The following is a 14,992-nucleotide window of genomic DNA, read 5'->3' as shown; positions in this document are numbered from 1 at the left end:
CAGAGCCAGCCATTTGGAATTAGTTGGCGCCATGGAACGGATGATAAGCATAGCCTCCGGTCCTGTCCTGTCTCTTGTCCATGATTGATTGATTGACTGATTGATTGGCAATGCAAAGCTTATTACTGTGGACTTGTCTTGCCGGAGTAACTGAATGTGTTTTTCTTTTTTAATGAAGCAAAAGGAATGGTAACAATTATTCCGGCGAGTAACGAAATGCGGTGACTCCAATCCAAGCTGGAGTTTCATTTCAACCTGTAGCTGCTAAGAGTATACGTATATGCAGTTTCAGTTTAACATGCCAATGCAAGCCTTATCGTCATCGAGTGAGTGAGTAATCAACTATAATAGTAATAACTTGTACTGGGTCCTTCATTTGATTATTTCCACAACTGATCGGTGAGGCCGGGTATGTGTTGTAATGGAATGGAATGGACGCTTGACAGTCACCAGTAGCAGCTGAAACAGATAGAAAAAGTTGGGTGTCAATGATGCTCGTGCGAATTCAGAAAAGTTGGTTGCTTTACTTGAGTATTCTACAAGATTGGATAGGATAGCCAAATCAGAAGAATCAAGGCCTGTCTATGCTTAAATTTGCATAGGATGATAGCAGTAATAAAAATTCAGGAAGAGTGTGGTGATTCCCACTGAATTTTTTTTACACCATTATTACTTAAAAATTAAATAAAAATATGACTGTAATTTTCATGTAAAGTAGTTATAACTTCAATATAAGCTAACTGTAATTGATATAAAATTTGTATGTGTGAGCAGTATAAAAAAATTAGGGTGAGGAGAGAGACTGAATTACCTAAATTTTGTAAAAGACTAACCATCCAACACAAATCTTTACACAGATATAATAAATAAAAATTCAGTGGGACCACTCTTAATTTGCTCAGATAAGATATAGCAAAGCGGAATCAGAAACCACTAGAGCTGGAGAAATCATAAAAGTCACCAAGCACAAAGGTCCTAGCTACCACTATGAAGCAACAAACCGCCATTTGATTTGCCTCTTTGGACTTCGTTTGCAGCCTGCCTTCCGGAAACATCTATCCCATCAAATTATTATCAACACGACTGCAGATTTCTTTCTTCCACTAGTGGGAACTCCCATCATCAATTCACTAACGTCCGATGAGCATCGAGATTAAAGCACTGCACTGTACAGCGCATTAATCTCAATGTACACTGCATGTGTTGGGAGCTTCCCCGTGCTGCTAATCCTACTTTCTGAATGAGAGAAAAAAGATGGGGCTATGGAAGAAGTGGTGGAGTACTCATCAGTAGAGCTAGTTGCAAATTGCAATAAAAAAGACAAAAATTCAAAATTAGATAATCGTATTTGTCAAAATAGATAATATATCATCGTATTTATAATTTTAGTATCTATATTTGACACCTCATTTACCGAAAATTGACTTTCGGTATACCGTACGTCGAAAAAACACGGATGTGCCGAATATGGCCGGGCCCCGGTTGTCGCATCTGCTTTGTCGCGTCCCTGTCGCTTCGATGTTTACTTTTCACAAATAGAAGGCATGCATGCATGCATGTTGCTTTACTTTTTGCGCGTGGGTGCATCATTTTGCTGCTTTCGGTGCGTCGCATTGCCTGCAGTCTGCTACAAAATGAGGACTGAGGAGGAGCAGTAGAGGCGAGCAACGGAGCGTGAGGTGAGGAGTAGCAACGCAGCGCGAGGCGAGGAGTAGCAGAGACGGGCAGAGGAGCGTGAGGTGAGGAGCAGCAGCGCAGCGCGAGGCGAGGAGGAGTAGCAGCGCAACTCGAGGTGAGGAGCAGCATCGCAAGGATAGAAGTAGCAGCAACGCAAGATCAGTTATAGTAAGCACTTAGATTATATAGTTAATTAATATAGATTAGTAATAATAATAAGAGTAAGGAGATTGTTTAAGCCAATCAATTAGATTTGATAAATTATATTAAGTTGATAAATTAGAGTACTTAGATTATGTATGTAATTAATACTTAGATTAGTAATAGTAATTAGAGTAAGTAGATTGATTAATCTGTTAAATTATATTAAGTTGATAAATTAGTGTATTTAGAGTATTTGAATAGTTGATTATATGAATTTAATTAGTCAGTGTAATGATATTCTTGACTTAGTTTAATCAGTGTAATTAGATTATTCCTTTAGTATAATTGTATGTATATCATTAACCAGTATAATTAGAGTATTTATGTAATTTAATCAGAGTTATTAGAGTTATATAATTAATCGAAGTAATTAGTTTAACAGAACTAATTTGATTAATTAGCTTAATCACTTATATTAATGTATTTATTATTTATCGAGAGACGTAATTAGTTGTGTATCGTACATACATCTAAGTAGTTATTTTATTATATGTACGTTTGTTTAGTAGATACGCTATGACTATCCATATTTATTATGGAGAACGTCTCGCTGTATTGCACGGGAGGCTCGTATCCATTCAGAACTGCAAGCATATAGAAAGTATGGTTGAGGTACCTATAGATCTAGATGGCCTGAAATCACATGTTATGAGCATGTTACGTGTGAACCAATAGTCCTATAATGTTGCCCTAGAGGGTGGGCGGACACGGCTTGTTCTAAATAGCTCGATCGTTGTCCATACGTTGTTCGAGATGAGAAGAAACAAAGCATGGGCGGAGAACTTTGAAATGGGGGTGTACGTAAACATAGTGTCACAACTGGTGCAAGGTGATGCAGTGACTAGCGTAGAAAGTTCAGGACAGCATGTGATGCATGAAGAGGAGGGAGGGCATGTCGGGGAGGGCAGTTCCAATACAGATGAAGCTGGAGTGGACCCTTCTGAGGTGGATGCAGGATGCATGGATGATGAAGCCGGTGGTAGCGGGGATGAAGAAGCTACTGACAACAATGATCCAGTGCCGACGATCCAGTACTTTCGTGCTGCTGGACTGCATGATTGTGCCGTCGTTGAGTATAACACCCTATCCAACTGTGGATACCATAATAGCGACATCCAGGTCGAACAACGATTTCGTAACAGGGATGAGATCATCCACTTTATTAGCAACTATGCTGCAACCATAAGAAGGGACCACAAGTGCGGATGATCTAACCCTATGAAGTACGAGATCAGGTGTATCAAGCACCTGAATTGTCCTTACTTTGTACGAGAACATAAGCCAAAATATAAGAACTATTTTGTGCTCAGTAGGCACACCCCACATACATGCAGCGAAGAGGCTATTAGGAATGTGAGCCACGCCGTTGATGCGAGGTTCATAGTCCAACTCCTTATCACACTTGTTGGTACGAACATATGTTTGTCACCTAGATCTATTATGGAGAAGGTGTAGACTAAGATGGGTATACTGATCAATTACCACACCGCGTGGCGAGCGAAGCAGAAGACGTTGAAGATGTTGTTTGGAAGCTTCGAAGAGTCATACAACTATGCTTTGAGGCTGCTACAGAAATTGCTATGACGAATCCAGGGACTCAGTGGACCATGGCGGATGAGCCGATCAAGCTGGAGGATGGGTCATACAGCACCACCGACTGATACCTTAGGTTTTTCTGGTCTTTTGGACAGTGCATCGAAGCTTTCATAAATTTCAAGCCGGTTGTATGCGTGGATGTCACATTTCTAAGCGGCAAGTACCATGGTAACCTTATGACAGTGATGACGGTGGATGCAAACAATCAGATCATTCCTGTCACATTTTTAATGGTTGAAAGTGAGAACAATGATAGCTGGTTGTGGTTCCTCACCTTGGTGAGGACACATGTCGTTGCCAATAGGAAACGAGTTTGCATCATCTTAGATCGCAAAAAGGGTCTTCTACATGCGTCGGATGTGTTGCATGACAACACAAACTACTCCATTGCATGGCTTGATATGGAGAGAAGGTGATGCATGCGACACTTGGGTGCGAACCTATACACAAGGTACCAAGGCTCTTTTAAAGAGGTTCAAAGGGTTGTATCTTCAGAACTAACATGCGAAGTTCACGAGATATGGAGAGAGTTAAATGAGACCACTTGCAAGATGATGGCAAAGCAGGAAGCACAGGAGGATCATCTGCAGACGCAAATGATGGGGGGCCAAACTATCATTAGCCGTTCACGTGCTACATTTAGCCAATGGATAGCGGAAAAGCCGACGGAGTGTTGGGCCCAAATCTATGACACTAACGGTGCCAGGTTAGCAAATAACATTTTAATGATCATATTGTACCATTTGTTATGCAAATATCCCTTCTAAAATTATGGACTCCCATGTTAGATACACCATCATGACAACGAACATAGCGGAGACGTTCAACAATGTCCTAAAGTATGTACGGGGTCTCCTTGTGTGCTATCATTGAGCCCACATTCTATAGAACGGCAGACTGCTTTCGATACTGTGGTATAACTGCTATGGAGTGCAGCACGTAGTTCGCATCTAAGGTGGAGGAAATCATATCCTGAAGGAGGAACAAGACACACTTTCATCAGACTAGAATCTATGACCTAGCCAATAATAAATTTGAGGTTATGTGCCACCACAGGTATGCTTCAGGGTATAGCGCAGGGGACACCGTGCAACAATGTCAAATTAGGCCTCACAAGGTGAAGTGTACATGCAATAAGCCAAAACTGCATCATACCCCATGCTCCCATGTCTTCGCCGCTTGTAGGGACGTGGGCAGCAACGACAGATCACAATACGTATCACCGCACTTTATGATCGATGCATTGAGGAGCACATGGCTTCCAAAGATACGTTTCTTCAACGTCAGAAGCAACTACAAAGCGATCGAGGGGCCTAAGTGGGTACCTTATCCCCGAATACGACGCACGGATCCTGAAAGGTCTAGATGTCACATCCCAAAAATGCTAATTTCATAATTAAGCATTCATAATTGTTGTCGCATGTGCTTACATGTGTTTGCCTATCAAAGAATAGTTAAACATGTTTCAAAATCCCCACCCAAAAGCCACTAGAATTATCGCCGGTGAGCTCACCAAGTGCTCCTGGCCGAGCACAATGGTCTGACCGTGTTTTCTAGTGGTCTAACCGTCGTTCCAGGAGTCAGACACCCCCCCCCCGGGATCGATCTAACTGCAAGACCCCAAATCTCTCTACACGCTAGCGGTCTAACCACGTTTTCCCACAGTCTGACCACTACTCCCTGCGGTCTAACCACCCGTATTGGCAGTCTGACTGTGGTAAACTCAGATAGTACCGTTTCAGCGTAGTTCACTATTTGCTGAAACTTGTAAAATTCATAATAAATTCTTCGTAGCTCCAAAACTTATGAAACCAATTTTTGGTGGACGCCCTTTTGGGGTGAAGCCTAAGAGCATATGGCTTCACCCACCTTTTATGGTCTATAGCTTTTTTTTCCGCTGCGTAGTTCTCTTTTGGCTAGGAGTTGATCAGTTTTAGTTTCCTCATAAATATCTTTTGTTGTAAATTGTTAAACTTGTTAATGCTTAAGAACTTGTGATATAATTGAATTACTCACTCTTTATTAAGCTTGGTTGTAATTGCATATGTTGAAAAGGCATGTGTTCCGATCTTAGGCACAAAACACGTGCCGGGAGTACCGGGATGATATTCTGGTTAATCGTTGAAGTCGTGATTATGTAAATGATCGAATTGGTGATTAACTAGAATATTATTTGGACAGTTTCTCACACTAGAGCCACGAGGCTGCAAGGTGACATGGATGCAGCAGATGCTGTGGACGGCCTACGAAGTGCAAAATTTGCAAACAATCTGGCCATGACAGGAGAACTTGCCCGACCCGGTAGTAAACTATCAAGCCACAATCGAAATGTATTGTATTAGAGTTCTTGCAATTTAGTTTGCTTTATGAAGTTGATTGCAGACATGGTTTGTATTCTAAATTGTTTTTTACCTATTAGTTGTACTACATATTTTGTAATATATTGTAATAGTACTGGCATCACATACATGTTCATATAATATATTGTATTGTTGTTATTCACATAATAGATGTTGTCTTACGTTGTTTTTTTATTGAACCATGAAGCTTGAAATCGTTGTCATGGCTCATGGTCGTCTTCCTGAGCTTCTTCAGCTGTGGTACGACGAGAACAATAGGGGGAGGATGATTTTCACAGGGTAGCAGGTACAATGATTATATGTGCTTTTGAATTACCACGATAACTAGTTACTTACTCAGTACATATATTGGATACCTTTACAGTTGGTTCCGTTGCGTGCCATGAGTGTGCACACGATTAAGGAGTTAGACCTTCGATTCCACGAGCCACTCGCACAGGTAGAACTACTACCTTTCGCTCTTTGATGGCTAGAGCTGCCATGGTGGGTGGTGGCAGGACACCTCTCCCGCTGATTGAAACGTCACTACTCATAGCTCTCGTGGACCGGTGGCGTCCTGAGACGCACACGTTCCACTTTCCTTTTAGTGAGATGGCCATAACATTGAGGGATGTGGCCATACTGACCGGGCTGCCTATCAGGGGTGCTGGTAATTATTTGTTATGTAATTCACTTCATATGCTTTAGTGCTATTCATGCTTCACTAACCCTCTGCGTTTTGTAGGTTTGGTGTGCAATATGACATGAATGATGTTGGCCTCTCCATGTCTTGGATTCATGGCATGCCACAGTTCGGTCCATGCGTACCGGATGCGGACGAGACTACAGTTATACAGCATTATGAGGTGTACTTGTACATCCTTCTGGGAAGCATCAAGTTCTGTAACATGGCAGGCGATTATGTTCTCCCTCATATTGTATGGTTTGCACGTTAGCTCGCGTTACATCCTTATGAGCCGACATCTTACATTTGTGGATCGGCTGTGCTAGCTGCTACGCACAGATGATTGTGTGCTGTAACCCAGCGGTTAAAGGAGGGATCTGTTACAGGCTGCCTACACATGTTATAGCTATGGAGCTGGAAGTATCTCCTGATTTGTTGACCTTGGATGAGCAAGAGCTACTATCCTATCCCCATCTCCGATGGCGTTGCAGATGACATGAGGCCTACGATGGGGTACTGGTGGATTCATGCGAGTCTAAGATGGAGTCAGTAGCAAGACCATGGTAACTACTCCCGGGTAATCAGTGATCTAGATGTCCTCAGCGCTGATATCGTGGAGTGGGATCCATGGCGTATGGCACGAGTGGTCAAAATTACGACTAGAGGCCTCATCGCATCATCTTGTTTGCGTAACTCGCACTTATAGATGACCAGATGCTTCTTGTTGTACATGAATAACATGAAGTTTATTCTTCTGAGCGTGTATAGAGGCAGTTCGGGTACCGATAGTTGGTTCCAGTACCTCCCCCACGAGACACTAGATAGGCGTACGAGTAAGTGTGTTATTATACGTACCATTATTACCTTAAGTGATTCATGTTAAGAAATTATAACTGTTTATGTCACGTACAGGAGGAGCGCACAGGGGACTGTAGGCATGCAAGACTGGTAATCCATTAATGTCGAGCACATAAATAGGTGGACGGAGTTAGCCACGGTGAATGTTGTTGTTCCTACTGGATAATACAACGACAACACGTACTGGGAATACCTTTCGTGGTACTATTCATGCACATGTGCCACCTTACTCAGCGGACTTGTAGAGCCAACCCCTAGACCCTTCCCCGAGGATCGCACCCGCCTTCTTCATGTTGTGGTAAATGATGCGGTACTTATAACGATTTTCATTAGTTAAACATATGTATTACCGACATGACCCTCATCTTATACAGACCGAAGCGGCGTACAAAATGCATACGCAGGCGGAGCAAGCTTGTGGGGAAGCAAAGCATGTCATCAACGAGAATGGATCAGAACCCTCTCCGAGATTACATGAGTGTTACGTGGTCTAGGTGGTTGTGCTCCGTGTTAGAGGGGGTACAACCTACCAGCTATGAACCCGTCTCATTCCTCTCACAGCGGCTCATCCAATGCCCGTGAGGAACCCGTTCGGGCACAATCGCGAGAGTCACCTTCGGCTATAGAGCATCATGTGTTACGTTCTGGTGCTGAAGCTGAGGAGTGCACGGAGGCTCCTAAGCCCGAGCAATGTACACTGGGTTCGCAGTCCACGCGGTGGACACAACCTCCTCATACTACAATGACACATACACCTGTAGTATCGACTCATCACGAGGACGTCATTGACTCCACGTAGCAGACGCCTAATTGGAGCAGCCCACATGATTTTGACTGGGCTACTGCAATGCAGACCGGTAGCTTTGCCAAGCTTTTAAGCGGCAAGTAACCCAATATCCCGATGCACATAGGGGTTCGCAGTGGTGCCAGCATGATGAAGCTTCGGCACACTAGACTCCATCGAAGCACGTACTATAGGCATCCACACTTCCGCATGAGGATCCTTCATCATAGTACATACAGGGCCGAGTAAGTGGTTCTGGATACACGTTCGGTGGGGGTTCAACAGAGCAGAACGATGACGATGACGAGCAAGGTCGCACATGGCAGGGGCCAGGGCATGCTGTTGGGATGAGGGCCACACACCCGCCAGACGCTTACACTCCTGGTGATTGCGTGCGTCGTCGTCGTCGTTGAGTTGGCAGTACACTTGTACTTGTTCATGACACATGTATTATTCACTTTATTTTTGTACTCATCTCTATTATGTCTTATCCAATGTATTGTTAATGTAATTATTTTTAATTTATTTAATGCTTATCAAATAATTATGATGCATAACTTTATTTATTACTTATTTATTAAGTATTGTTACATATTAATTATGATATTTAATATTTCTTAAATAATGAGGGATTTGTGCGTTGGTGTAGAGCCAGAACGTTGCCGTTAAGAAGTAATAAATCTATAACGGGATCTTTTAGTACAGGCTTTTTGTGGACACCTATAATGATTGATATAGCATTAAATGTCTCATTACAAGTTGTGCGTAGAGGGAAGGATGATCACTTTAAGAAGAACAACATAATCCAAGCTATGTCCAAATTGCATGCAAGACCCTTCTGTTCCGCATTAACCTCTCCACTCCAACATGTAACCACCGACGACCTTAGGGTCCTCTTGCATGAGCGATGTCAAATGTATCTCAGGGTGTGTGAACTAGCCAACCATCATTCTGTGCTAGGTTTCTCTATGAGGTAAAGAAGAATGACGATGTTGCCCGAGCAGTATGCATCCCACATCCAGGTTCGTCATTTTCTTTTTGGTCACCATGCTTATCTTTTTCCATTGATTCAAATGCTCCTCTTTTACGTTAGACGTTCCCAAAAGACGCTGAGTTGATGAACAAAGAAATCTCAAACTTCTTGGTGATGTATATGCTCTTCGGCGGGGGTGTGATGCCTGGTTCGCCTAGAAGATGACGAAAATTAGCGAACCTAAGGGGTACAAGGACGCCCTCTACTATTCAACCAGAAAATGACGAGACCGATGAGGACAATGATTTCATGCCACCAATGCCTCAACGTTCCAGCAGCAATACATGAGAAGTTTCAAGGAACACTGTAAGAGGACATTCACGCACCACATCAATATGACGTACGACCAACAAGAAAATAGGATGTACTCCTACCGTGATAGATCAAGATAACGACGAGGACAATGATTTCATGCCACAACGACCTCTCCTTCTGAGGCCTCCATCTCCGGATGACAATGAGGACCTTAGAGATTATGGTGAATTTGTTTCTACCCATCCTCACAACTTCCAATCACCACCTCGGCGACGACAACCATCTTTCCCTGATAGCATGTACTGGCACAACTGACATTCTTTCACTAGTTTACTCCGTCACTTTCCACCGCCATCTTGAGATGATCTAGGTAATCAACAGCTATATACTATGCATCTTGAGATCAATAATACAAAGGGGAATACTGCACTACTATATTTTAAGGTTGCTCATAGCCTTTGGGACTACATGGTGAATTAAGAATTTTAAAATATACATTTAAATTAGCAAATAATTTCTAATTTTATCGATACTTGGCAATTTCTAACATGACATATGTTCATACCTATATTTTGACTCAGCCTTTAGACAAGAAGTGACCAAAACTTTAAGCATAAAATGACAACACCTCTATCCTGAATCTATATCTTTAGACACGAAGTGACCATATAACAGAGCTTTAAACATGAAATGGCAACACGCCTCTTTCTGTCTCTATCGACTGACGTTACGTGACGCAGCTGGTCCCGGCATAAAATAACAAACACTAAATATTATGTAATGCAGTACTTTCCAACATAAAATGACAGCATCAAAGGGATGGCAACCGGGACCCGGCCATATTCGACACACGAGGTACCGAATATATGCTACAGTACCATATTCGGCACCTCGTGGGCCGAATATGACCGGACCCATGTTTTTTGGCATACGATGTACCGAAAGTTAATTTTTGGTAAATAAGGTACCGAATATGGATGTTAAAATTGTAAATATGATGATATATTATCTATTCAGTAAATATGATCATATATGTTATCTAATTTTAAATTTTTGTCCAAACAATAGTATGGTATGATATGGTTTGGTACCATATGATAGGCTTTATTCTTCCTAGCTTAGACCGAAAAAAAAGTTAACCACCTTTATTCTGCATGCTACACTTATCCAGAAAAGGCGACCAAAGAAAGAAAGCGGAAGGGCTTTACACATCACATGGCACATAGGCCAAACACAAGTATAGAATATACACCTTCCGATGAGATCCATCCACACATACAAGTATCTATCTGCGCATGCCAACTTTTTAAAAAAAGAGAAAAGAAAAAAAGAAAGCAATATGTGCCAACTTTATAGTGAGGGAGAAAAGAAAAAAAGGATGAAAAGAATGCATCAACTACTACTAGTCCGTTCTCTTCCTTTCCCTTCCCCCACACATGAATCATGGATGACATGATTGCTTTGCTGCTGTTGTGCTGCTTCTGAATGTTCAGAAACAGACGGATACACGAAGCTTCTCTTATTCTGATGAATGCTCAGAGTATCCATCCATCTTGGCATCTTCTCCGTCCTTCGGAAATCAAAACTAGACGACATCCAGCTTCTCTTATTTTATTTTTGCCGCGGCGCAGGCTTGGCGTGTCCGTCATAGCAGCACGTCGGATTTGGCGGGCAGCCTCTTGTAGAAGTTGAATGGCACCGACGGCTGCTTGCTCCGGAACCGCGGGTGCCGCAGCAGGTACAGCCCCACCACCACGGCCACCACCTGGAACGGCGTCACGTACAGCACCACGGCGACGATGAGCGACAGCATGATGAAGATGCCCGTCGCCCTGGGGTCGCGCCAGCTCAGCAGCGACTGCGCGCGCTCCCCCTGCGTCGCCAGGTCGCCCACCACCGTCTGCACGCGCCCGGCCACGCTGCGCAGCCGGTCGTACCTCATCCGCACAATGTCCCCCGGCTTCGTCGTCGGGAATGTGTCGAACTCCTCGTCCAGCTCGTCCGGGTATGCCTGCTCCGCGTGCGACAGCACCGTGTCCATGTGCGGCGGCTTGCGGGGCCGGCGCCGGTAGTTCCACACCCCGATCATGAACAGGTAGAGGAACACCGTCGGCAGGATCAGCTCCGGGTAGCACACCAGGATCAGGAACAGCACGTGCACCAGGATCGTCGTCAGCGGGTTCTTCCACTTGCAGATGCCGTCCATCCATTTCCCCACGGCCACCACGCCCGAGAAGAGCGACGTGATCCGGTAGAAGTTGGCCTTGCTCCTACGCAGGCTGAACATGTGCGAGTCCACGTCCAGCATGTACTCCACCACCTCACGCCGCAGCGGCGGCTCCGCGCGGCCCAGCCGCGCCGCCACCATCTGCATGGCCTGGAACCGGAGGTAGTCCAGCTGCAGCACCGAGATGGGGTTGGTGTAGTGCATCTTGGGGAGCAGCGGCTTGCCGTACATGCCCAGCATGTTGGCCCACGCCGTGCAGGTGAAGCGCACGGCCAGGTGCAGCTCCCCGGTCTTCTTCAGCCCCGACGGGTTCAGCGCCATCAGCGGGTAGAAGTGCGTGTACACGCGGTCGATCTCCAGCGTCGACAGCCGGATGCGCACCTTGCCGATCCTCTGGTCCTTGGCGTCGCCATGGTCGCCCAACACATGGCCGTTGTCGAACACGGCGATGGTGATGACGGTGCAGGGGTCGAACACCTCCCACGTGTACTGCTCGTTCCACTGCGGCGCCAGCGTGTTGAGCAGCGTGCGCGTGCGCACCCACTTGGCGCCGTACTTGGCCACGCAGTAGGGGTCCGTCAGCCGCCCCTGCTTCGCCTTCATCGGCACCAGGTTGCGCGCGCTCAGGATGCCCAGCTCCAGGATGCCGACGGACCCCTTGCGCAGCTTCTTCGCCGACGGCTGCAGGTCGCTGCTGTAGTGCGTCGACTCGTCCAGCACATGGTACGCCGTCTCCAGGCTCAGCCGCAGGTGGATCTTGCTCGCGAACGTCTTGTCCTTGTTGACGCTCGCCGCCGCCTCATCCACCGTCAGACCGCGCGACAGGTTGAACCACTTGGTCTCCACCGACTTGGCCAGGTCGTTGCGGGGCACGTACGGCGCCGCCACGGGGATGATCACGCGGCCCACGGGCTCGTCGCGCCCGGGGGCCACGCGCTCCTCCACCGTCACCACCAGCTGCTCGTCGAACGGTTCCCCCGCCACGAACATGAACTCCTCGTTCCACGTCGGGTTGGCCGACCCCTGCGGCTGCCCCGGGCGCGTGCGCCTGACTTGCCCACCGAGCTGTATCTTGGCGATGGTGGGAGCGAGCGGGCGGCCCTTCTCGGCGGGGACGAGGTCCTGCGCGGCGATGGCGACCACCTTGAGGTAGGCGAGCTTGGGCGAGTAGTAGACCTTGGAGCGCGTGTTATTGAGGCCCTCGAACGGCAGGGAGTGCGCGTCCGAGTGCCAGGCCTCCGGGAATGCCTCGTCGGCCTGCGTGCCGATCCAGACGGCGAGCATGATCTCGCCGTGGCGCAGCTTGTCGCCGCCGCGATCGGCGAGGCGGTACCACTGCGGCGCGAGCGGGCTGTCGGGCGGGACGCGGTGCGGGATGTCGGACATTTCGAAGACGACGCGGCCGACAAAGTCGTCCTTGACGACGTCCTTGTCCTTGACGACGATCTCGAGCTGGTTGGACTGCAGGTGCTCTCGGGAGAAGGCGAAGGTCTGGCGCCATACTGGGTTGGGGTTCTTCTCCAAATGCTTGGTGACGCCCTTGAAGTTGCCCAGCTTCACCTCCACGTAGGGGTCCAGCGCGCCCGTCACGTCCATGGTGGGGAGGTCGCGTGCCTTGACGACGCTCACGTACAGATACGACATGGGCTCCACCATGTCGTACGTCGACGCGATCTTGGCCGCCGCCGCGGCAGCCGCGCGCGGGCCCATCTTGGCGGGCAGCGGTGGCTTCGTCTCCACGAGCCCATACGCCGCGCCGGGCGGGGCAGGGGCAGCTGGTCCGGCGGGGCGCGGCATGACGACCGTCTGCCCTGGCGGCGGAGGCGGCGCGGCGACGGCGTGTAGCGTCGCCCTCCTGGGTTGTTGTTGCTGGTCGCCGCCTCCTCCTGAGGCCGGCACGGAGCGAAAGACGCGAGGCGGCTCGTGGCTGCTCTTGCCCTTGGATTCTGCTTCCGCCTGCTCCGTCTGGCCGACGGCGGCAGCGAACGCAGACCTGACTATCCTTTCGGGGTCTCCGGTGGCTGCAGCGGCGGCGACGGGCTCGTGCTGCTGGTGGTTGGGCGGCGGGACGTTGTTGTTATCGAGAGAGGCGGGAGAAGAAGAGACGGCAGCAGGCGGACGTGGGTGATCATCTTGGATGAGGTAGAGCCTGAGGGCGATGTCCCCGGAGACGCGGGAGAAGAGGCCGCGCTTCTCGAGCGGGTATCTCTGGAGGACGGCCTCGGCGGAGGAGGGTGCGACGGAGGCGGCGTTGATTCGGACGCGGCCGAGGAAGGTGTGTGGGCGGATGGCGTTGTGGTCGTGGAGGCGTCGGTCGTGGTAGACGGAGACGTCGACGGGGAGGGTCCCAAGGCGGGCGGGGTCGCGGACGTCGAAGACGAGCGTGTGGTTCCAGTAAGGGGAGCGATCGGCAGGCTTGGTGGCGGTGCGCTGGCGCTGATCGTCGAATTCGACCTCGACGAAGGGGTTGCAGGAGCCGGCGCCGTCCTTGGGGGAGAGGTCGGCGGCGTCGGAGATCTCGACGGCGAGCTTCATCATATCTTGGGTTGCTGGAAGTGTGGACGGTTAGGAGGGCTTACGCGGGCGGTGGTTCATTAATTTCATTGGTGCTCTGTCTGCTTTGCTGTTGCGGTGGCGGTGTCGGTGTCCTGACTCCTGAGAGGAGGAGGAGGAGGAGGAGGAGGAGGTTGTTGGTTTTGGCGGTGGAAGAGGACGTGGGGCCCACTAGTCAGTGATGGATGTAAAATAGATTGGGAAGCGTTGAACCCTCCCGGGCCGCTTTGCGTGTTGATATAGATGGCGAGAAGAGCCCCCGCCGTGGCAATCACAACAGAACGGAAGATTACAACAAATACTAGAAGATTACAACAGATTTACAATTCTATCTCTAAGCATGTATATCTTCCAACAGCCCCCCTCAATCATAACTTGCACAAGTTAAGATTGCATCTGAATTTTTCCAACTGCTGAGTAGGAAGAGATTTTGTGAATCCATCAGCTATTTGATCCTTTGAAGATATAAATCGAATGTCCAGGATCTTGCGTGCAACACGTTCTCGTACAAAATGGTAATCAACTTCAATGTGTTTAGTTCTTGCATGAAATACTGGATTAACTGACAAATATGTTGCACCAATATTGTCACACCAAAGACACGCTGCTGAAGGACAAGAGATGCCAAGTTCTTGTAGTAATGTCTGTACCCACATTATCTCAGCCGTTGCATTGGCTAAAGATTTATATTCTGCCTCCGTACTTGATCTTGATACAGTGGCTTGTTTCCTGGCACTCCATGACACAAGATTAGAACCAAGGAATACTGCAAAGCCACCTG

The 14,992-nt window shown here is 47.7% G+C and overlaps 1 protein-coding gene across 1 annotated transcript; it reads right to left on the bottom strand.

Moving 5' to 3' along the window:
- Positions 1-10,621: 10,621 nt before the first annotated feature.
- On the bottom strand, positions 10,622-14,387 carry LOC133888124 (FT-interacting protein 7-like). Its single transcript, XM_062328254.1, has one exon. It carries the CDS (start codon positions 14,194-14,196, stop codon positions 11,077-11,079), a length of 3,120 nt encoding a protein of 1,039 aa, XP_062184238.1. The 5' UTR covers positions 14,197-14,387; the 3' UTR covers positions 10,622-11,076.
- Positions 14,388-14,992: the final 605 nt, after the last annotated feature.

The sequence above is a fragment of the Phragmites australis genome, chromosome 13 (assembly GCF_958298935.1).
Source record: "Phragmites australis chromosome 13, lpPhrAust1.1, whole genome shotgun sequence".
Lineage (NCBI taxonomy): Eukaryota > Viridiplantae > Streptophyta > Magnoliopsida > Poales > Poaceae > Phragmites > Phragmites australis.
This window is presented reverse-complemented; position numbering and strand designations above follow the sequence as displayed.